The sequence below is a fragment of the Artemia sp. Qi Xiang Cuo genome, chromosome 10 (genome assembly GCF_049724085.1).
Source record: "Artemia sp. Qi Xiang Cuo chromosome 10, ASM4972408v1, whole genome shotgun sequence".
In the NCBI taxonomy this organism is placed as follows: Eukaryota; Metazoa; Arthropoda; class Branchiopoda; order Anostraca; family Artemiidae; genus Artemia; species Artemia sp. Qi Xiang Cuo.
Window position 1 is genome coordinate 23,782,531 of NC_142803.1, and position 25,432 is coordinate 23,807,962.

At 35.2% G+C, this 25,432-nt stretch overlaps 1 protein-coding gene across 1 annotated transcript in view; it reads right to left on the reverse strand.

The window, feature by feature from the left end:
* Window positions 1-916: 916 nt before the first annotated feature.
* Window positions 917-25,432, reverse strand: part of LOC148947602 (uncharacterized) — an 89,353-nt gene continuing 64,837 nt past the window's right edge. Inside the window, exon 3 of the mRNA XM_089095317.1 lies at window positions 917-5,300. Within this exon, the coding sequence (XP_088951443.1) occupies window positions 4,736-5,300 (565 nt within the window). The 3' untranslated portion in view covers window positions 917-4,735. The remainder of the gene's footprint in view (window positions 5,301-25,432) is intronic.

Sequence of the window (25,432 nt, forward strand, 5' to 3'; positions counted from 1 at the left end):
TTACCCTGTTAAGGAGATTCTACCACTCTGATCCTGAGTCCTTGGGGAAGACTCTCTCCCAGTAACTTCATATTTCACCCAAACCTTTGTCCGGCAACCCTATTCAGGTCTATCCCTACACAAATTTATTTGTACAGAAATGGTGATTTTGGTTTTAGTCAGTTTTCAGAGTTTGTGTAGGTCGTTCCTTGACTGCAAAGTCTTTTTTCAGAGATTATAGATATGTTTTGTTGGAGTGACCTTTGGGCAAATACAAGTGAGTTATTTTCTACATCTGTGTAAGATTATTTTTTCCGAACCCAGGCAGGATAGGAAAAGAGTTCGAGAGAAATACCGTCATTAGCATATCGACAGGGGAAGGGGGTCCATTTACCCTCCAAAGAGATAGCGAGAGATATTAATGGTGACACAGGTTGTGGCAATCTTGGCCCTGTTTGATTGTTCAATCGCGTAGCCAAACCCTAACGAAACTGCCAGTGGTGTTGGTATGGCGTTGGAAAACAAATAGGTGTGCCAGTGTCGGTCCCAGATATAATAGTGATACCACTGGTAGTCTACACATATAACATGGTACTATTAGCCTAGATGGTTTTTTATTTGCAATTCGGTTCCACGAACGGTTAGGTGCTATAAAAGCAAAAACACGTTTTTGGTGAATTATTGGCAATATCTCAAGCATAATAAACAAAGATACCATAATTTTGTGGAATTGTTATGCCAAGATACAGTTCGATACAGCTAAAGGTAAAGTTAAACTAACTGTGATATTCCTACAACATATAGAATTTTTTAAGAATAATTACATTAATAATATTAATAATTTTTCCATTCTAAGGACGGCAGAGCAGAAGAATATAACATTCTGGAAGAATTTATTTCAGAAATTGAAATTTAGCCAATTGTATTAGCACCTAAAAAGTCGACAAAAAGAACAATTCAATTAAACTGAAATATAATATACAAAGTCTAATAAACAAAATACTACACGATTATTGCAATAGACCATGGAACTATGCAAGATATCACAAATATATAGATAAAACGTAATTTGTTGCGAAATTGCATATCAGTTCAATTTTTATAGTTTTTAAGGCTAAAATACATATTTACCACAAATCAGTAGTAAATAACTTGAATCTGTAGCAGCTTAGAAGAACAAAAAAAGAGAGAAAAAGTGTTGAAATGTGTCCCGTTTAATGCAATTGACAGCAAGACAAATGGGAGTTTACTGTTCGAACAAACAATTTTTAGACTTCCCAACTCGAGGATCATCCTGATTTATGTAAAAACTTTCTTACTCAGACGATTGATGCAATTAATCAAAATTGAGTATTTATCACCTTTTGATATTCTCTCTAGGTTTCTTCTTAGACGCTAGTTGCTAAATAAGATTGCTAACCACTTTTCCTACTGTGTGAAATACGAGCCGACGTTCCTGAGTAGGCTCGAGAATGTTACTCATTTGGTAGCTTCAATTTTTTTTTTAACATTTTTTAATGTCTAGATGAATTATATTTTCCTTTTTATTATAATTATCATTATTATTATCATGGGATGTAGGTCTCTGGGGCGGGTTGCATTTTCTTTTTGTTGGAAGTGGTGTTTGCCTTGTGCGCAGCATCTATCATGGCTTGGTTTTGAATGATGGGCAACAGTTTTTTATTTGAATGTTTTTTGTTTTTTTTTGTTTTTTAACGTATAAACATCAAAATGCGCTCATTGGATTGGAAATCAGAAACTATAGCCCACTTTTTAAGAGTCAAAGTGATCGGAGGGCAGCTAACTCCCCCTCCCACACACACACACATAATATTTTTCTGAAATTAATCTAATAGAGATTTTGAGATAGCCATTCTATCCCAAATACTCCAAATATCATATAACAAGGCTTTCATATAACAAACCTCAGAGCCAAATATCATATAACAAACCTCAGAGCCTGGGGGCAAATGTTGTAAGTTATTCCCCGGGGGTATTTAAGGTTTATATGAAAGGGATGGTTGTATAGACTTTAGAGGAGACTCGTTTGACTGAAAAATGAAAGTTCTAGCTCCCTTTTCAGGGTCAAAAGTGATGGGGTGCAACTACCTCCTCCCTAACTACCCCTCTTTTCACCAAATGTATCTAATTGAAATTGGGAGATAGACATTTTGTTCATAATGATCCACATAACGTGTAGGAATGCCTCCAGGGTTGACACAACCCCCAGAGCCCTGGGGCAAGGTTGTAAGTAATGCCCTAGGGGCATATAAGGTTTTTATGGAATGAGTAGTCGTACAAACTTCAGAAGGGGCTCATTTGAATTGAAATTGGAAGTTATACTGCCATTTTTAATGGCAGTTTACTAAATGAAATGAGCAAGATAAATGGGAGTTTACTGTTCGAACAAAAATTTTTAGACTTCCCAACTCGAGGATCATCCTGATTTATTTAAAAACTTTCTTACTCAGACGATTGATGCAATTAATCAAAATTTAGTATTTATCACCTTTTGATATTCTCTCTAGGTTTCTTCTTAGACGCTAGTTGCTAAATAAGATTTCTAACCACTTTTCCTACTGTGTGAAATACGAGCCGACGTTCCTGAGTCGGCTCGAGAATGTTATTCATTTGGTAGCTTCAATTTTTTTTTTTAACATTTTTTAATATCTAGATGAAATATATTTTCCTTCATATTATAATTATTATTATTATTATTATTTTTATTATTATCATGGGATGTAGGTCTCTGGGGTGGGTTGGATTTTCTTTTTGTTGCAAGTGGTTTTTGCCTTGTGCGCAGCATCTCTCATGGCTTGGTTTTGAATGATGGGCAACAGTTTTTTATTTGAATGTTTTTTGTTTTTGTTTTTTGTTTTTTAACGTGTTGATTTAGTTTTATAGCACCTACATGTACATTTCTCAGTTCCTGTTTTGCCCCCTACATATACAGGCATAGATCTTTTTGCGAGGCCACATGTAAGAAATTTTTTTCGTATATTCCTGTTTTTTAATTGTTCGTGTAAAATATAATTTTGGATGTATGGAATATAAGGATATGAAAAACACCTTTTTGATTTGGCAATATCATACAGAGAGAAAAATGTTGCTTCATGCCTTATAGGTATTTGCCGTGACTTTGGATTTATTACGTAATTGGATACCAGATATTATAAAAATAAAATATAGCACGACACCAGCAGTCATCAAGCATGCTTGATTTTGGATGTTATGTTTCTAATTTCTTATTTTTATTAATAAAATTTTAGCTTATTTTAAATCGACTTGATCTCTATTTTCCAAAACTAAGAACTAAGCTTAAAATTTTGAATGTTTTGGCGGTATGATCAATGTTTAAATGAGATAAAATTCTAGGATATAACTATTCCCTGATAAGGGTCTCAGATCCAATTAAATAATTCTATATCATAATAATGATCAACTGCTTAAGGTGATGCGGTATCTTAAAGGATTACCCTCTATCTCGTCCATTTTAAATTTTTTTAGTTTATTACGATAAACCATTTAGAATTGATTGAGCGGTGTTACCAAAACCTATAAATCTTCAATAAGAGCATAGAAAACTAAAAGTCGACATCTAATTTCCTAGAAAAAAAAAACAATTTAACTTCTTCCCTTTTGTCCCAGAGATAGAGACATTCAAGTTTAATGAAGGTTACATCATCAATAAATGTGAATTTTGTGTTTAGAAGTTTCTTTCAAAGTTCAGAACTTTTTATTTAAAGTTCAGGAAAATTGTCTAGCTTATTTTCTAGGAAAGTGAGTAGGAATCAGCTCAAAATAAACATCATTTGAGTAATTTGGCAGCTTTGGGAGTTCCCTGTAGTGCTAACAACTTTGACTGGCACGTATCTCGACAAAAAGGACATTAAATTTCGTTTTGTTTTCAATCAAATAGCACAGTCAAACCACAAATTCTCAACAGCTTACGATGATGGCTAGTTCCCTGGGAGAATATGCTAATGTTGCCTTTGTCTTTGTGACGTTCAGCCGACACTGAGACTTTAAAAATGACTAAGATATCGTATCCTCTTAAAAGTGTATTTTCGTCATTTTAAATTCTTTATTATAACTTTATTACTGCATTTTATCTATGTTTTTACCCCATTGTCTCAATTTGTTAGACTCGTATAATCTTTATTATCGTTCTATAGCGGTAAACTCCCATTTATATGTTATTTGTTTTTTACTACAGCACATAAATGTAGCAGTGCTTTTGACTTCTGACTGCATCTGGAAGAACTAGTTCTTGCATCACCACAATCACCAGTCGATGGACAAAAGAATCAGCTGCTTTCGTATGACGAATTTTAATTGACCATTTAAAAGGAATGAGCTGAAATCTCGATTCCTACTTTTTTGGACAAGACACTTCATTGACAAGTGTACGTTTTCAAAAAACTGGAATGGTACTCAAATGTGCAACCTTGCCCATCACAAGATTAGTTCGCGTCATCTTGATAAATCTCTGATAAATTTTTGGAGGATGAAATGGTTCAATTCCAGACTCCATTTGCTTAAATTCATTCATGTGGCTAGTGGAAGAAAAAGAAAAGAAAAAAAGAAGCGGTAGTAACATTGCTACCAGGAGCAAGTTTGGTGAAAAAAGAACCCCAGTGTGTACTATACAAAATTGTTGAAAATTTTGTGGTTTTTGATTATATATTGGACAAGAAAAGATGTCTTCCTTAGTCAAACCCACCCCCTTTCTTATACAAAAAAGGGTTATGAGGCTTTAAACTATATCCAAAGGATCCAAGCCATCCGACGATTCAGAAACCTGCGTAACTTCTTGCTGTGCAGTTGGGCATAAATGTACTTCTGTCAACCCTTCTAAACTATCACTAGATGGTGACCGAGATAAACGATTTAATCTCGCAGGAGAAGTTGAATGTGGGATGTCGGGCAGTGAGGAAAAATTTGGGTCATGACCCGTAAATAATTTACTAAATTTTCTTGTTAGCTTGGCTACATTCCAGCAGTTAGTAGATTTGACAAATACTCCAACAATAAAATTCTGATCTTGGTTTTCTCCTGGTGGAGTGCGTGGGGACTTTGGAGGCGTTCCTGGTGTTCCAACAGGGGTACAAGGTTGGCTGGAATATTTTTTTAGATTGTTTAGTTGTAGCTTTGAGGACTTAGATGGTGCCATGACAGTGAGCACAGAGTTTTGAATATTTGTAGCTTTTGCGGTCAACAAACGTCTCTTAGATATTTCCACAAAATGCCTCTCTCTTATCAGCAGTTGAGGGGTACTTATCTGAGGGATAGTAGATCGCTGTATCTTGCTTTTCAGCAGCCTGAAAAAGAATTTACAGTCGTTAGTTTAACTAGAAAACCACATTACTTGTGACTAAAACGACTTTAAAACGCTGTTTTATATTCTAACAATTTGATAGATAGACAGCTGTTCAGCATTTCTTACCAATTCACTAAACGTTATAACTTTTAAACTTCTCTTCTTACTCATAGTGTATACTTACCAGATCATACTTTTCAGATTAGCAATTACTGATATTACCAGTTACTTAATTCTAGCAAACATTTTCTGTCCAATATTCAAGATTCATTTGAATAAAAATACTTTGAAACATACTACGCAGAAACAACCCTGTTCAAATTAAACTGGGGATAGGGTGATGGGACGTACATATTGAAATTCCGAACATAGCTTTGATTTTTAATTAGGTAGGGTAGAGTTGATTTAGGACACATTTTAATTGAAAAAAAAAAAAAATCAGATACAGCAAAGTTATTTCTCAGACACCCGGGTTGAATCCCAATGGACCCAAGTGGGAAAACAAGTTTGCTAATTTTGGTACACAACAAATTTGAAGGCGTTTTAAACCAGGAATGCCAGTTGCTGATTCTGGTGGCCAGAAAAATCAATCAAGTATTATAGATAATTTAATACAGATGATAGGATCATAACTTGAAAAAACTGTTTTGCGTGGAAAATATGATTTAATAATATAAACAGAAGAAAAGTATCAACAAAAATTGCTAATGTGCAACCACTGCCCTCCTCCCTCAATGATTCAAAAGTGTAGTCGTAAAAACCAATATGTTGTGACAAAATACAAAATATTCTTTAATAATAATACTACGTAGGTAAGTGAAGATGTCCACTTGATTGATCGTCTCGTTGCCAAGCATCACCTCTTCACCTTAACCTATTCCTATTCTTAGCGACTTAGTCTTCTTGACATTGATTTTCAAACCTATTTTTGGAGCCCGAACTCGCAAAACCTCTAAAAGCTCATTTATTTTGCTAACTATTTTATCAAAGACACTTCTATCATTAGCATAATCTAAGTCTAGGAAGATTTTACTTTCCCATTGGATTCCGTATTCTCCCATTGCATTTGCTGTGCTCCTTAGGACAAAGTCAATCAAAATGATCAGTATAAATGGGGACAGAACGAAACACTGCTTAACTCCTGATCTAATACGGTGAAGGAAAAGATCAATTGACGCAAAAGGCAATATTCGGGCAATTACTACTACTACTACTACCTTAGCTGCTGCTACTACTTCTGCTACTGATACTACAACACTGCTTCTCTAGCGACTGCTGCTATGGCTGAGAAAATTGAACTGAAAATTTTAGGAAATGATGAGGGGGAATTTGAACTAAATAAAAACATACCGTCAGAACATACGTACATACAGACCGTCAAAAGGGAGTCTCAGCAAAATCTCAGGAACGGCGTACCGTATCAAGCTGAAACTTTACAAAAGGCAATATGTACATACGGCTACTGCTACTAATGTTGCTGCTGTTACTGTTACTACTACTCCTGCTATCACTACTTCTACTACTACTACTATTACTACTACTACTACTACTACCAGTACTACTGTTACTAATACTACAGAGTTCCAAATAGGGATATGTCCTTTTGTCAGACAGTGAAGTAAATATATACAAAAGCGCTAGATATTCCGATGACACAGTCAGTCATCATTATCAGTAGAGTAACTAAAGTATTGAAATTAAAACAAAATATATTTATGCTGAGCAAAATAATAACTTTCTGGTCACAGCAAGTTTCCGGTCTATTGGATCAGACAGTTCATTAACTGTCTTGCCTTCTTTAATATTGCGTTGAATTTTTAATAAAGGCGGTACAATCTTCTTTTCTTCCAATTAAAAATGAAATATTTCTGAATTTATAGTTGTTGAGTTTATCTTCTATTCTTCAAATTGCAAATAGAATTTTGCTGAATTAAGTTGATCTATTATCCCCATATATACGACGTTGGCATCCCTTCCATGACCCAACTGCCTTTCCTTCGACGAAACAAATAAGAGTTCCAAATACGGATATAACCTTTTATTAGACGGTGAAACTAATATATACAAAAGCTCTAGGTCGGTGATTCCCAAAGTGCGGCACAGGCCCCACAGGTGGGACATGGCAGCATTGTAATGGGTCATGTACAGGAACTGCACCCTCCGGCTGACTCTACTCTAGATGTGAATGACTTCACATTCATATACATTTAAGGAGCAAAAAATACATGATAGTATTGCAATGATGTCGCACTTTGTATTAAAGGTATTATACACAGACACAAATTATCATTTGTATTGTGCCTAGATGACAACTCGAAAAAAGATACCAAGTTAGTGGCCTTTTAAACCTCCTTCAGGTACATATGTGAAAAATTTTGTGTATCAAAGTTTGAATATCACGGGGGGGGGTATTAGGATTTTAGAAATGCCTAGGGGGGACATGGCTCAAAATCGGTTGGAAACCACTGTTTTAGATATTTCGATGACTTAGTCAGGCATCATCATCAGTAGAGTAACCAAAGTATTTAAATTAAAACAAAATATATTTATGCCGACCAAAATAATAACTTTCGGGTCACAGCAAGTACAACCATTATTAAAAATTCATCCCAATATTAAAGAAGTCATGATCTATAACAACTAAGATAAACAGTTTAAAATTGTTATTGAAAATCCAAATTGAGTGTTCCGAGGGATGGCATTCATATGAGAACCTTAAACCTTAGGCTGGAAAAATAAAATCAAAAATATTACAGAAGCATAAGACTGACTTAATGTCTTGCATAAAACCCCCAGTTCCAAGGATTGTTTTAGAGGTTGCTAGTATTGAGACAATTTTTTTTATTTATTTACTCAGTTAATGACGGGTAAGTGATAAGACTTGTTCCAACTTAGATTTGACTCTAACAAGTTTGCTTTCGGAGCTAGTTGGTTCCGTTTTTTTTGTGCCATTTAGTAGGCTAATAGTAATGATTTTTATTCTTTATCTCGGGAAACTACAAGACATTTTAGAAACTTCAGAGAAATTCTTTTCTCTAATTCAAGATCCTTCTACTGGGATAAAGTTTCGGATTTCCATCTTTTCCAACTACCGAGCTACAGACAACCAACTGCCGACCCTAACATCAATCACATTAATCAATCGAAAATCGATAACAAAAAAAGACGAAAGTAGTTGAATGGATCTGCAACAAGCTTGCAATCGATCGAAGAGAAGTAGAATGGGATCCTCTATACTTGTCGTTGATCAATCAAAACCGAAATCAATCGACAAATGTGACTCTAATCTGGCTCCAGCATAAGTTAAAAGGGTTCTTATGAATCCACTGGCCCATTTGCCATAAAGCCAATGCCAGTTCACCATTCAAAATGAGTTAGAGCACGAGTTCACATTATGTCTATCGAAAAGTTTTACTTTCCAAAAACTTTAACTTAAAGTAAGGAAGAATGTAGGCTATAGATCTACGTGTGACAGTAGACAACTATCATCTATCTATTTTCATTTCAGTATTTTATTGTGTCAAGAGTCTTGCAAAAGTAGCCTACTAGTGTTACCGTGAATGTCCAAAATCAGGTTAATGTCGAGATTCACCGGTTAATGTCCGAAATTCGTTTTTTTCTAGTTGGATTATAATGGTAATCCAATATGGTAGAGATGACAAAGGTATGATGGCAAAACTCAAAGTTAGGTTTGGTTGTATTAAATTAGATTTGGTTAGATTAGGTTAAATTTGGTTACAAATATCAGAAAGGTGTTAAAAAACTAACTTTACCTAACGTAGCCCAGCCTAACCTAATCTAACCTATCCTGTCATCATCAAACCTTGCATTAAACTAAAAAAGTTGACTGGCAACACTAACTAAATCCAGGGAGATAAAAAGGTATTTCGGACATTCACGGCAACATTACCATTAAAAGAGTTTTTCGAAAACGATTACTCAAGAGTGTTGACTTCAGTTTAATTTTGTTTTTACGCCCAACCTTTCTTTTGTATCCTTCCTTTGATAAAATATGGTTTTGAAAAAAAGTTTCACCTTTTATTACAAACTGAAAGGTTTGGAGGACCACTCGTTCAGTCTGAAAGAGCGACGACAAGCATTTTACAAATGTATCCAACTATCATAATTTTAAGACAAAGGCTACCTTTTAAACAGGATACAGCGAGAACTCCATTTCAGTTGGGTTCCACCCCCTTTCCAGGGGACTGGATATTTAAATTTTTTATAGTTATTGTACAAGTAAAGAAAATTACCGGACCATGACGCAGGTCCTACAGCTCCCAAATTAAGGAATTCAATTTTTAAGTAACGAGCATAATTTTTCGCACTAATAAAGGAGGGAGGAGTGACTCCATGTTCTACTAACACGAATTCGTCATGAAGAATTTAGAATTTCTAAACTCTCATATTCTTTTTTTATTTACTATAGGTTTTTCTAAAATCGGATCATCGGCACTCAGGCCGGCAAGATCCCAAGGAACCTTGGGATCTAAGGAGTAGGGGGAGAGGTAATACCACAGAGGGTGCAAGATCATTGACCTCCAATGAGTTAGAATACTGCCAGTACAAGATTACAGCCAGTCAGAGGAATACACTACTAACTATTATAAAATCCTCTTATCTGGTTATCGAATATTCTTGAGTTCGTTTGAAAGCATGTATTTTATGCTTTTGTATCTCAGTCAATAAATTCAATTTGATTATCAGTTGAATCAATATAATACAGAAACTTCAAAGATGTATGGTGTTCAAGATTGTGAATCCATTGGTTTTTAAGAAGTCAGATTGAGGTGTAATTTTTGAATATGCATTCTTATTATTGGCTAGAGATCATAGTGAAGTCTCTTGCTATCACTGGCACATCAACTATAATATGTATGCTTACAATAGAGACAAGTGGAGTATGACATTACGAATTATAAACAAACTAGGCTAATATGATAAAGGGATCCCCCCATTCTATGAAGGAGGGAAGGATCTATCCACGGTACAACAGGAAGTTGAAGAAATATGCAGCTTTTGTGTGACATTACTCTACGTAAAAGGTAATATAACAACAGGTAAAATCTTAATTGTGAAATGCGAATTAGATATTCCCTTTTTCAATATGTAAGATTTTAGTTGCAAGATTATTCCGTATATTAAACAAAATCCTGAGGATAAAGTTCATCTCTCTAGCAGATCGGTACGGATAAATATTTTATCTCGGGATACATATATAAGACATCCCAAGAAGAAGAAGAACAACAAAACCCGTGATATAGATTGGGATCACACTAAGTGGGTGACGAATCATGAACTATTATAATGTATGACGAGGTTGTTAAAAGTTGTGTATATCCCTGAAATGGAAATATCTGACATCTGGAGAAATGCTTTAAATGCAATAGTGAAGTATACTGAGGACAATAAGTTCTATCGGTAATTGTATATGTGTAATATATTTTTGATGTAATTATGCTCAAACTCACAATAAAATTGTTTCGAAATCGAAAATGTTCTATTTCTTTTTGTTAGATTTTTTTTAGGTAGGTTATCTAATATTCTTGAAGTAGAACGAGTTGTTGTTTGTCTAGAGTCAGCAGCGAGCAAAGACCTCAACCTCTATAGTATTTTCAAGGGTTTTTGGTGGTCTTAATGGATCTTTCTCCTTCTAAACTAGCTACAATAGCAACATTTTACCCTATCCTATTAGTATTTTCAAGGGTTTTTGGTAGCCTTTCTTCTAAACTAGCTACAATAGCAACATTCTACCCTATATTATATTCCTAAGGACATAGTTGCTGGACCGTTCTACTACACTGAACAAAAATAGTTGTCTCAAATTTTAAAAAGATGTGTCTGGGACATAAATTGGCTTCAGAGACGGGTTGATTCCCCTCCAATCTCTTTTACTCTTAGAAAGGACCTTATAACTTTTAATTTTGAATCGAATTAGCTTCTTTCAATGTTTAAAAGATATTTCTAGCTATTATAGAGTGGTGCTGTCTATGATTTTGCTTATATACCTTTTTGAAAACCTGCATGTATACAATTTTTTTGTTTAATTTGAACGCCCCCTCCCTTAAACGCTTCCTAGAAGTTTCACCTTAATACTCTAAGTGTCATTAGTTACAGCAACTATGGCTGTGGTACTGAAAGCCTTCACATATTGCTTTCTGGCTTGTTCAAAATCCTCCCACAACTTACTCTTAGAGACCGAATTTAATAATATGTACTATTCTCTGGTTTTATATTCGAATCCATAATTTGACATGCTCAATATTCCTAAATACATAGTTGCTGGACCGTTCTACTAAACTGAACAAAAAAAGTTGTCTCAAAATTTCAACTAGATGTGTTTGGGAAATAAGTTGGCTTGAGAGACGGGTTGATTGCCCTCCAATCTCTTTTACTCTTAGAAAGGACCCTATAACTTTTAATTTTGAATTAGCTTCTTTAAATGTTTCAAAGATATTTCTAGCTATTATAGAGTGATGCTGCCTATGAAATTGCTTATGTGCCTTTTTGAAAACCTGCATGTATACAGTTTTTTTCGTTTAATTGGAACGCCCCCTAAACGTGTCCTAAAAAATTCACCTCAATACTCTAAGCGTCATTAGTGATAGCAACTGTAGTTGTAGTACTAAAATCATACACATAGTGCTTTCTGGCTAGTTCAAAATCCTACCACAACTTACTCTTAAAGATCTAAATTAATAATAAATATTGTTATCGGGTTTTCTAAATGAATCCATAATTTGACATGCTCATAATTCCTAAAGACATGGTTGCTGGAAAGTTCTACTATACTGAACAAAAATAGTTGTCTCAAAATTTTAATTAGACTTGTTTGGGCGATAAATTGGCTTGAGAGACCGGTTGATTCCCCTCCAATCTTTTTAGTCCTATAAAGGACCCTAGAACTTTTAATTTTGAATCGACTTAGCTTCTTTAAATGTTTCAAAGATATTTCTAGCTATTATAGAGTGATGTTGCCTATGATATGGCTTATGTGCCTTTTTGAAAACCTGCATGTATACACTTTTTTTCGTTTAATTGGAACGCCCCCTAAACGTTTCCTAGAAGTTTCACCTTAATTCCTTAAGCGTCATTAGTTACCGCAACTGTAGTTGTAGTACTAAAAGCATAGACATAGTGCTTTCTGGCTAGTTCAAAATCCTCCCACAACTTACTCTTAAAGATCTAACTTAATAATATATATTGTTATTGGATTTTCTAAGCGAATCCATAATTTGGCATGCTCAATATTCCTAAAGACATAGTTGCTGGACCGTTCTACTATACTGAACCAAAATAGTTGTCTCAAAATTTTAACTAGATCTATTTGGGAAACAAATTGGCTTGAGAGACGGGTTGATTCGCCTCCAATCTCTTTTATTCTTAGAAAGGACCCTAGAACTTTTAATTTTGAATCGAATTAGCTTCTTTAAATGTTTCAAAGATATTTCTAGCTATTATAGAGTGGTGCTGCCTATGATAATGCTTATATGCCTTTTTGAAAACCTGCATGTATACAGTTTTTTTCGTTTAATTGGAACGCCCCCTAAACGTGTCCTATGAAAATCCCCTCAATACTTTAAGCGTCATTAGTTACAGCAACTGTAGTTGTAGTACTAAAATCATACACATAGTGCTTTCTGGCTAGTTCAAAATCCTCCCAAAACTTACTCTTAAAGATCTAATTTAATAATAAATACTATCCTCGGGTTTTCTATATGAATCCATGATTTAGTATAATTTTAGGGTTAGACATTCTCAATATTCCTAAAGACATAGTTGCGGGACCGTTCTACTATACTGAACAAAAATAGCTGTCTCAAAATTTTAACTAGATGTGTTTGGGAAATAAATTGGCATGAGAGACGGGTTGATTCCCCTCCAATCTTTTTTACTCATAGAAAGGTTCCTAGAACTTTTAATTTTGAATTGAATTAGCTTCTTTAAATGTTTCAAAGATATTTCTATCCATTATAGAACGTGAATGTTCCTGTTTCTGAAAACTGAAAACTCTCTCTGTCTGTGTGTCTGGACGGGGTGTTTGCTTGTCGGTTGAGATTTTGAAGTTAAAAAATTCAGTTCATCTCTCTCTCTCAGACTTTGGTTAAAGTCATTTTAATCTATCTCATTTTCTGATATGCCTGCTGTGAGCCTGTTAGTAGTAGTAGTACCTTTATTCTTGAAAATTCCTTTCCATACATCACCAACTTTTTAATATATATTCTAAACGTTTGACGTTCTAGCATACCCTAAAATAATGGGAATATGTCAATGTAATGCATAAAATATTTCTATTGAAATAATGACATGTAGAATATTAACATAAAAAATATGTTTCATACATTATAGTACGTAATTAATGTCATTGAACAAACTTGGACATTTTGAATCTGTTCCATAAAATACTTCATCGTGTTCTCTCTTGATACTGTAGCTATTGTCTTCTCTTAGTTCGTAATCAGTAGAATAATCATTATTCCATTTTGTGTCATACACCATTTTTACTGTGGTGTCACCTAAATGATCAATATACTTTTCGTCTTTGCTATTATTAGGTTCACTGACTATATGATCAATAGCAGTAATAACATCCGTTGGCACTTTATTGTTCATCGATTCATCTTTATATTCCTTAGTGGTATTTTCTGCCATTGCCATTGGTTCATTGCCAGTGGTATTTATGTCCTTTTTATTTTTCCAGCAATTTCACTGTCTATTACCACATTATTTTTACACAGGTAACAGTTTCTGCACGTAGACAAGATATGGTTTATGATATTAGTTGAAGAGTATGCCTGTCTTCTTTTGATGTTCCGTTGAATGCTAATACTCGAAAGCTGACAATGGGGTGCAACACTGGGTAACATGTTACCTTAAGCACTAGCAAGAAGATGCCTCTCTTCATCAACCATTATTTTTATGTTGGCATTCTCTTTGAGTGCAATCATCTCCGGAGATTTCAATCTCGCATATCCACCATCATGAGAGTTGAATTGTTTGGTACTCCAAAGAAATTTAATTCCTTTCTGTCATGATAATGCACGCATACATTTCCACTAGTGCTACCACTTGTACTTGTTTCATAGTTCAAATACTTCTCCTTGTCAGCATTCAATGCTACAGTAATACTATCATGTGAACAAACTTTCTTAAAATGCTCTATCTTCACTTTTTTAAAGATACAACTTATGTGTTTATCCTTCCACTGTATAATGATTAATGACCTATAAACATGCAATAAACTAGGTAGTGTCGATAACCAGCAATAGAGTACCGCTGGGAAAGCCGCATCGTGTCTATGAGCAAGCATAGAGTACAATTGGTACAGCCGCAAGCATTTTTCATGTAGTTTTAAGATTCATAAAAACTATTGTCACTAATTCCCAGGGTCTGGTGATGAATATGCAAGATTGAGATTTCCGGATATGATCGCACTCAAATAGAATGCCAACATAAAAATAATAGTTGATGAAGAGGGACATCTTCTTGCTAGTGCTTGTGGTAAAATTTTACCCAGTGTTACAGCCTATCGTGAGCTTTCGGGTATTACCATTGAACGGAAGGTCAAAAGAAAACAGGAATACTCTTCTACTAATATCATAAATCATATCTTGTCTACATGCCGAAACTGTTACCTGTGTATAAATAATGTTGTAATAGACATTGAAATTGCTGGAAATATAAAAAGGACACTGGCAGATAATATCACTAAGCAATATAAATATGAATCGATGAACAACAAAGTACCAACAAACGTTATTACTACTATTGATCATATAGTTGATCAACCGAATAATAGCAAAGACGAAATGTATATTGAACATTTATGTGACACCCCAGTAAAAATAGTGTATGATACAAAATAGGATAATGGTTATTCTACTGATTACAAACTAAGAGAAGACAATAGCTACAGCATCAAGAGAGGACATGATGAAGTATTTTAAGGAACAGATCCAAAATGTCAAAAGTTGTTCAATGACATTAATAATGTATAATTATGTATGAAACATATTTTTTATGTTAATATTTCACATGTCATTATTTCAATAAAAATATTTTATGCATTGCTTTGACATATTCCCATTATTTTTAGGGTATCCTAGAACGTCAAAAGTTTATAGTATCTATTAAAAAGTTGGATATGTAAGAAAAGAATTTTCAGAAATATAGATACTACTACTACTAACAGGCTCATAGCAGATGCATTAGAAAATGAGATAGGTTAAAAGAACTTTTACCAAAGTCTGAGAGAGAGAGATGAGCTTGATTTTTTAAATCGAAAATCTCCACCGAGAAGCAAACACCCCGTCCAGACGCACAGACAGAGATAGTTTTCAGTTTTCAATAAAAAGGAACATTTACGTTCAATAATGGCTAGAAATATCTTTGAAACATTTAAAGATCTAATTCGATTCAAAATTAAAAGTTCTAGGGTTCTGTCTAGGAGTAAAAGAGATTGGACGGGAATCAACCCGTCTCTCATGCCAATTTATTTCTCAAACACATCTAATTAAAATTTTGAGACAAATATTTTTGTTCAGTATAGTAGAACGGTCCAGCAACTATGTCTTTAGGAATATTTAGCATGTAAAACCCTACAATTATACCAAATTATGGATTCGTTTAGAAAACCCGAGAACAATATATATTATTAATTTAGATCTTTAAGAGTAAGCTGTTGGAGGATTTTGAACTAGCCAAAGAGCACTATGTGTGTGCTTTTAGTACTACAACTACAGTTGCTGTAACTAATGATGCTTAGATTATTAAGGTGAAACTTCTTTGAAGCGTTTAGGGAACGTTCCAGTTAAACAAAAAAAAACTGTATATACACAGGTTTTCAAAAAGGCACATAAGCATTATCATAGGCAGCACCATTTTATAATAGCTAGAAATCTCTTTGAAATATTTAAAAAAGCTAATTTGATTCAAAATTACAAGTTCTAGGGTCCTTTTTAGGCGTACAAGATATTGGAGGGGAATCAACCCATCTCTCAAGCCAACTATTTTTGTTCAATATAGTAGAACGGTCCAGCAACTATGTCTTTAGGAATATTGAGCATGTCAAATTATGGATTCGTTTAGAAACCCCGAGTATAATATATATTATTAAGTTAGAACTTTAAGAGCAAGTTGTTGGAGGATTTTGAACTGGCCAGAAAGCATTATGTGTATGCTTTTAGTACTACAACTACAGTTGCTGTAACTAATGACGCTTAGAGTATTAGCTTGAAACTTCTAGCAAGCGTTTAGGGGGCGGTCTAATTAAACGAAAAAACTGTGTACATGCAGGTTTTCAAAAAGGCATATAAGCAATATCATAGGCAGCATCACTTTATAATAGCTAGAAATATCTTTGAAACATTTATAGAAGCTAATTCAATTCAAAATTAAAAAGTTCTATGGTTCTTTCTAAGAGTAAAAGAGATTGGAGGGAAATCAACCCGTCTTTCAAGCCAATTTATTTCCCAAACACATCTAGTTAAAATTTTGAGACAACTATTTTTGTTGAATATAGTAGAACGGTCTAGCAACTATGTCTATAGGAATATTGAGCATGTCAAGCCCTACAATTATGTCAAATTATGGATTCGTTTAGAAACCCCAAGATCAATATATATTATTAAGTTAGATCTTTAAGAGTCAGATGTGGGAGGATTCTGAAGAATCCAGAAAGCACTATGTGTGTGCTTTCAGTATCACAACCACTGTTACTGTAACTAATGAAGCTTAGATTATTAAGGTGAAACTTATAGGAAGTGGTTAGGGGGGGGGGGCTTTCCAATTAAACGAAAAAACTGTATACATGCAGGTTTTTAAAAAGACATAAGAGCAATATCATAGGCAGCACCACTCTATAATAGCTAGAAACATCTTTGAAACATTTAAAGAAGCTAATTCGATTCAAAATTAAAACTTATAGGGTCCCTTCTAAGAGTAAAAGAGATTGGAGGGGAATCAACCCGTCTCTCAAGCCAATTTCTTTCCCAGACGCATCTTTTTAAAATATGAGACAATTTTTTTTGTTCAGTATAGTAGAATGGCCCACCAACTATGTCTTTAGGAATATAAGATAGGGTAAAATGTTGTTATTGTAGCTAGTTTAGAAGGATAATGCTCTATCAAGGCTACCAAAACCTTTGAAAATACTAATAGTATAGGGTAAAATGATGTTATTATAGCTAGTTTAGAAGAAAGGCGACCAAAAACCCTTGAAAATACTAATAATATAAGATAAAATGTTGCTATTGTAGCTAGTTTAGAAGGAAGGCTACAAAAACCTTTGAAAATACTAATAGTATAGGGTAAAATGATGTTATTATAGCTAGTTTAGAAGAAAGGCGACCAAAAACCCTTGAAAATACTAATAATATAAGATAAAATGTTGCTATTGTAGCTAGTTTAGAAGGAGAATTCTCCATCAAGGCTACCAAAAACATTTGAAAATACTATAGAGGTTGAGGTCCTTGCTCGCTGCTGACTCTAGACCAACCACGATTCGTTCTACTTCAAGAATAGTCGATAACCTACTTAAAAAAAAATCTAACAAAAAGAAATGGGACATTTTAGATTTAGAAACAATTTTATTGTGAGTTTGAGCATACTTACATCAAAAATATATTACACATATACAATTACCGATAGAACTTATTGTCCTCAACATACTTCACTATTGCATTTAAAGCATTTCTCCAGATGTCAGATATTCCCATTTCAGGGGTATACACAACTTTTAGCAATCTTGTCATACATTATAATAATTCGTCAATCGTCACCCACTTGGTGTGATCCCAATCTATAATACGGGTATTGCTGTTCTTCTTCTTCTCGGGATATTTGATGTGTGTATTCCTACTAAAAATATCTATTCGAAACGATCTGCTAGAGAGATAAACTTCATCCTCAGGATTTTGTTTTTTATACGGAAAAATCTTGCAACTAAAATCTTCCAAGATGAAAAATAGAATATCTAATTCGCATTTGACAATTAAAATTTTATCAGTGGGTACATTGCCTTTTACGTAGAGTACTGTCACACCGAAAAAACTACATATTTCTTCATCTTCCAGTTGTACTGTGGATAGATCCTTCCCTCCTTTATAGAATGGGGGGATCCCTCTATCATATTTGACAAGTTTGTTTATAATCCGTAATGTAATGCTTCACTTGTCTCTATTGTAAGCATACATATTATAGTGGATGTACCGGTGATAGCAAGAGACTTCACTATGATCTGTAGCCATTAATAAAAATGCAAATTCAAATATTATACCGCAAACTGACTTCTTTAAACCGAAGAATTCACAATCGAGAACACCATACATCTTTGAAGTTTCTGTATTATATTGTTTCAACTGATAATCAAATTCAATTTATTGACTGAGATACAAAAGCATCAAATACATGCTTTCAAACGAACTCAAGAATATTCGATAATCAGATAAGAGGATTTTATAAACGAAGTCCCATGGACAAATTGTGTCAGCGGAATGTTCACGAGGTGAAATCATGTTATAGAAATTACGTAAATACATTGCTGAAATATCAGGGATATTAGTTGCGTCACTCTCCCGTTAGTATTTCTAACCGTTGACTGGTTTAGAAATAGAAAGGTGATCTTGTATAGTTAGTATTGTAGTCCTCTGATTGACTGTGATCTTGTACTGGCAGTATTCTAACTCATTGGGGGTCAATGATCTTGTACCCCCTGTGGTATTACCTCTCCCCCTACTCTGAGTATGGGATAAACATTGGCTAATTTGGGGACCCAAGGTATCCAAAGTTGGAATAGCAGCTTGCTAATTCCGGTACCCTATAAACATTAAATAATTAAAATTGGATATGATAATACGACTTTTAATATAAGGAGCTAAGGAGCTCCATAAAATCCTTGAAGACAGTGTAAATTAAATTATTCTCAGCTCAAACAAGTTCTTTAATTCGATTCAAAGGTTTAGAGGGGGGGCTCTGGGACGTTTTATCTGCTCTTTTCTCGGTTACACCATAGACACTTCTTGATTATAACCAACGTAGATACTTAAGAAAAAGTAATTTTCTAATTTTGTATTAATGTTTATAGCTTTATATGATTTTCGGATGGTAGGGGGTGGAGGCAGAACGTCAACTAAAACTTGTTCCCATTTTTATTCCATTTACACAATTGAATTATTTTTCCTTGCATAACAGTTTCAGCACGTACCCGTGATAACACTGGTATATTATACTGTATGATAATATGGTATGGTGACAACACTGGTATGAAAACAATGGGGCCTTTTCTAAGTGAATATATTGTCATACTGTCTAATTTTCTTTATTGATGTCTCTAAGCACTAAAATTAGCAATCGGTATCCCCGAATATAGATACCTTTAAAACCTTCGGTACCGACATCAGTAGGTGCCAAAGAACTATCTTTAATTTTACTGTGTCATTCATGGCGGCGGGTTGCCACCGCCATGAATTTATCCATGTTTACATAGATTTTTTGACCTATTACATGGATATTTGAAATGGCATGGATTTAAATGGATTTTTACTAAGGAATCATGATTTCTTACCTGGATTTTTTCAAAGAAATCACGAGTTAAACCTTTTTATGCCGGATTTTTTTAATACCAGATAAATTTAACTTCAAAAATGGTTCAAATAACCAAAAAACATCAAAATTACTGTCTGAGCTTCATTGCTGAAATGAGTTCATATGAAATAAAAGATGGCATTGCCTGTGCATAGAATTGAAAAAGTCTCTGCGCGAATTAATGTCATGAACGTGTAAATTAATTTGAAGACTAATGCCTAAACACCATAATAAAACATTTGTCCCTGCGAAGGTAAATTGGAAATCTTCTGTATAGGAGATCTGTGTTTAATGTTATTGTCTTTGTCCTTTGCAGAAGAGACACTGAAAAAATGGTGAAAAAACACAGCTTAAGAGATTATTTTGTTTGCTTACCTTATATTGCTAAGCCATAACTTCATACGCGAGAAGTTCAGAGTTCTTACAATATTTATGAAACTGTAACAACCTCAGGATTCTAACGATAATCTTATTTCCAAATAAAGCAATTAAACTTTTCATGTTTTTAATGGATTGCTTGGACTTGCAAGTTTTCGACTGCATACTTAACGGTTAGGTGTGCAATGTAATATACTTCAAATAATTATGGGAATTATTTCAAGATAGAGTGTAATTCCCTTTTTAAGCTGGGTAAAATATTAACGATGAATTAACTAAAAGAGTGAAATTGTTCAATGATGACGACGCCAGATGCGTTGAATAATTCCACGCACCTAGGGTCTGACAGGACACAGCATCTTGCATAACTGGAGAGAAAAAAATTAATTGTATTGTTAATAAGAGTATTTTACATAGCGAAGATCTAAACGTAAAAAAGTAAAAGCGTGAGCGACGCGAAGCGTCGCGAGCGGCAAATTTTTCGGTCCTTTTAACAATTCACTTGCTTGTCATACATTTTTTTTCGCGAGCTACTGCTCATTGCTCAAAAACAGGGGCATAATTTAATATTTTACAGGAGGGAAACTACCCCCTACAGACCCAAGTTTGACCCCCAGACTTCGGTTTGCCCTCCTAGCTTAAATTTAGTTCCTGAAAAAAATCTTGTCAAAATTAAAATAAGCCTGCATAATCCAAGTACCCAGAGAAACAGGTCAGTTTTCTATTGTATATATCTGCTTTTATGGTAATATATGGTTATAAATTTTTTAGCTTTCACTGTCATTTTCACTTTGTTTGGGCAAATTGTTTCCAGCTTTGCCCCCTCCTCCCCCAAATATTTTGACGAAATTATGCCACAGCTCAAAAACAAACTTTGATGCAATAGAAAGAAGTCTAAAAAATCATTAACTCAAAACATCGTCAAAACATCAAACTGTTCTTAAAAATGGCCTGTCTTTTCCAAGGAAGATAATTTTGGGAAAAGTGAGCTTTTGAAAACAATTTTTGTTATTGTGTTGCAAAAAAAAATCATCTGAAATTCCACCCAATAACGAAATTTAAAAGATTTAAACTAGGATATAATTTCTACACCTATATCCTTCCCTTCAGCTAATAGATCCGAAGAAGATTCACTAGCATGTGCATTTCTGCCCAATTTACTCAAGAAAAATATGAACCAAGAGAATAATCTTCGTAGCATCGTGGGAAAATAAATTAAAAACGGTTTGCCAGGGTATTACACCTAAAAAGAGCAAAGGAGTTCAAGTATTTCCTTTTCCTTATCATGTTTCCTGAAGATTGATGGTTAGGTCGCATGCTATGGAAATCCTTAGCTCGTGATGAGGAGACTTCTTTTAAGAAATTGGCAGAGAGATCGACCAACAAAGAGCCAAAAGCACAAAAATATTGCCCGTTTCAAGAATATTTTTGTGCGTTTGAGGCTAGGGTGATGAAAATGATGATCAATCTGAGAAGAAATGACAATCTGCCGTAACAAATTGTATACAGTTTACCTTGGTTTGTTTGTTTATTTATTGTGCGGTTGTTTATGTTAGTAGAAGTGACCCTATTGACCCCACCCCTCATCCCTGCTGCCACCTATAACTTTTTTTAACACCATATATTGGCACGAGAACCACGTGGTTTATGGTTTTTTGTCAATGAGAATTTGAAAAACAGGACTTTTGTCACATTTATGTATGTTTTCTTGGATGGTTATGTGTGTTGGTCGATTTATTTGATGTTTTTCATGAATGTTTAATGGTTTTTGTCAGTGAGAATTTGAAAAACAGGAACTTTGTCACATTTATGGATGTCAACAGCAATTCATGTCTGTTATATGGTTTTCTCACTGAGAATGAAAAAACAGGAATTTTCTCACTTGGAAAAACAGAAATTTTCTCACTTGGAAAACCATAAACCACATGGTCCTGTCACGAGTAGTACCTGTGAACTTGATTTACATAAAGTTCGCTGAGAGCGTGCACTTACAACAACAACAACATCAACCTTGGAACACCTGTGCTGTCGACCTCAATTCACCTATCGTGAATCAATAATTCCCAATAGAAACAACAAATTAATTTCCCCTTTCTTGACAGATCAATCAATCAATGACATCATCGGTCAGACTTTAAAAATTTTCGCCTAGAAACATTTCTCCAGGAATAGATCCAAATCATTAATGTCTTTGCCTCGGGAACAGTTCTACTGGTCGAACTCCAAAGGATATTAATAACCAAAGGACATGGAAACAATTAGGCAAGAAACATCTTAGCGATGAATTGTTTTAGCGCGCGAAAAGGTTTCCTATTAATTTGAAATGCGTTAGCGCAGAGATGCCAATAACAAAGGAACACGCTGAATTTGCGTTTAGGGATTATTTGGGCGAAACCGTTTTAGACAGGTTATGGAACTATTTCGGCGAAACAGATAGAGACATTTTAAAAGAAGATTTTGAAGAGATTTTAGAAGAGAATTTAATGGTGAAACTCTGTGGTCGTTATAATACACAAGTTTCATTTGAACAGTGTTGTGAGGTCCTCTAACCCAACCCCAAAGGGTTCCAATCCTCCTACCCCAACCCCGAAGGAAGCCCCCGGGCCGCACAGGCCCCCCCCGCTCCCAAAGGCCCACCCCCGGCCCCAAATGTCCCCCAGGCCCCCAACTGCCCCCCCGGACACTCAAAGGCCCCCCAAGCTCCCAAAGGGTCACCGGCGCCCCAAAGGCCCACCCAGACCCCCAAAGGCCATCCCCCGGCCCCCCAAAAGCCCATCGAGCTCCCAAAGGACCAACGGGGTCCCAAAGGCCCTCCACCGGTCCCCAAATGTCCCCCAGGCACCCAAAGGCCCTCCCAACGCCCCCAAGGCCCCCCCAGCCCCCCACAAGCCCTCCCCCGGCCCCAAAACCCCAACCCCCCGTCCCCAAAGGTCCCCCCGAGCACCCAAGGGACCACCCACCCACAAGGGACCCACAGACCCTCAAAAGCTCTCCCCGTGCACCCGTCTTTCGTTGATGTGTGTTGTCTGAAACCTATGATTTGGGATGTGTAGTTTGCTACTTCAGGCTTTTCTGAGCTAAGGTTTCCTAGTATTTCCTAGGTGAATGTTATCTGAAACCAATAGTTTGGGATGAGTAGTTTGCTATTTCAGGCTTTTATGAGCTAGGTTTCTTAGCCTTTCGTTGGTGTGTGTTGAGTGAAACTGATGATTTGGGATATGTAGTTTGCTATTTTTGACTTTTCTGAGTTGGATTTCTTAGTCTTTCATAGGTGGGTGGTGTCTGAAACCTATGATTTGGGATGTGTAGTTTGCTATTTTCGACTTTTCTGAGCTGGATTTCTTAGCCTTTCATAGGTATGCGTTGTCAGAAAATTATGATTTGGGATGTATAGTTTGCTATTTCAGGCTTTTCTGAGCTAAGGTTTTCTAGTATTTCGTAGGTGAATGTTGTCTGAAACCAATAGTGTGGGATGAATAGTTTGCTATTTTTGACTTTTCTGAGCTAGGTTTCTTAGTCTTTCGTTGGTGTGTGTTGACTGAAACAGATGATTTGGGATATGTAGTTTGCTATTTATGACTTTTCTTATCTTGATTTCTTAGTCTTTCTTAGGTGTGTGTTGTATGAAACCTATGATTTGGGATTTGTGGATTGCTAGTTTTGACTTTTCTGTTCTTGATTTCTTAGCCTTTCCTAGGTGTTTGTTGACTGAAACCTATTGTTTGGGATGACTAGTTTGCTATTTTTGACTTTTCTGAGCTAGGTTTCTTAGCCGTTCATAGGTGAGTGTTGTCTGAAACCTATGATTTGGGATATGTAATTTGCTATTTCCGACTTTTCATAACCGGATTTCATAGTCTTTCGTAGGTGTGTGGTGTCTGAAACCTATGATTTGGGATGTGTGGGTTGCTATTTTTTTGACTTTTCTGAGCTGGATTTCTTAGCCATTCGTAGGTGTGTGTTGACTGAAACCTATGATTTGGGATGGTTAATTTGCTATTTTTGACTTTTCTGAGCTAGATTTCTTAGCCTATCATATGTGTGTCCTTTCAGAAAATTATGATTTGGGAGGTGTAGTTTGCTTTTTGGACTTTTCAGAGCTAGGATTCTTAGTCACTCATAGGTGTTTGTTGTCTGAAACTTCGAGTTTGGGATGAGTAGTTGGCTATTTCAGACTTTTCTGAGCTAAGGTTTCTTAGTATTTCGTAGGTGAATGCTGTCTGAAACTTATGATTTGGGATATGTAAATTACTATTTCGGGCTTTTCTGAGTTGGATTTCTTAGTCTTTCATAGGTGTGTAGTGTCTGAAACCTATGATTTGGGAGGTGTAGTTTGCTATTTTCGACTTTTCTGAGCTAGCTTTCTTAGCCATTCATAGGTCTGTGTTGTCTGAACACTATGTTTTTGGATGTGTAGTTTGATATTTCAGGGTTTTCTGAGCTAAGGTTTTCTAGTATTTCGTAGGTGAATGTTGTCTGAAACCAATAGTTTGGGATGTGTAATTTGCTATTTCCGACTTTTCATAACCGGATTTCTTAGTCTTTCGTAGGTGTGTGGTGTCTGAAACCTATGATTTGGGATGTGTGGATTGCTATTTCAGGCTTTTCTGAGTTGGATTTCTTAGTCTTTCATAGGTGTGTAGTGTCTGAAACCTATGATTTGGGGTGGGTGGATTGCTATTTTTGACTTTTCTGAGCTGGATTTCTTAGCCTTTCATAGGTGTTTGTTGTCTGAAACATATAGTTTGGGATGACTAGTTTGCTATTTTTGACTTTTCTGAGCTAGGTTTCTTAGCTGTTCATAGGTGAGTGTTGTCTGAAACCTATGATTTGGGATATGTAATTTGCTATTTCTGACTTTTCATAACCGGATTTCTTAGTCTTTCGTAGGTGTGTGATGTCTGAAACCTATGATTTGGGGGTGTGTGGGCTGATATTTTTTGACTTGTCTGAGCAGGATTTCATAGCCATTCGTAGGTGTGTGTTGACTGAAACCTATGATTTGGGATGGTTAATTTGCTATTTTTGACTTTTCTAAGCTAGATTTCTTAGCCTTTCACAGGTGTGTCCTTTCAGAAAATTATGATTTGGGAAGCACACAAAAACTTACACATGCACACTAAAACTTACATTTACACAAAATATTACATTAACACAAAAAATTACACACAC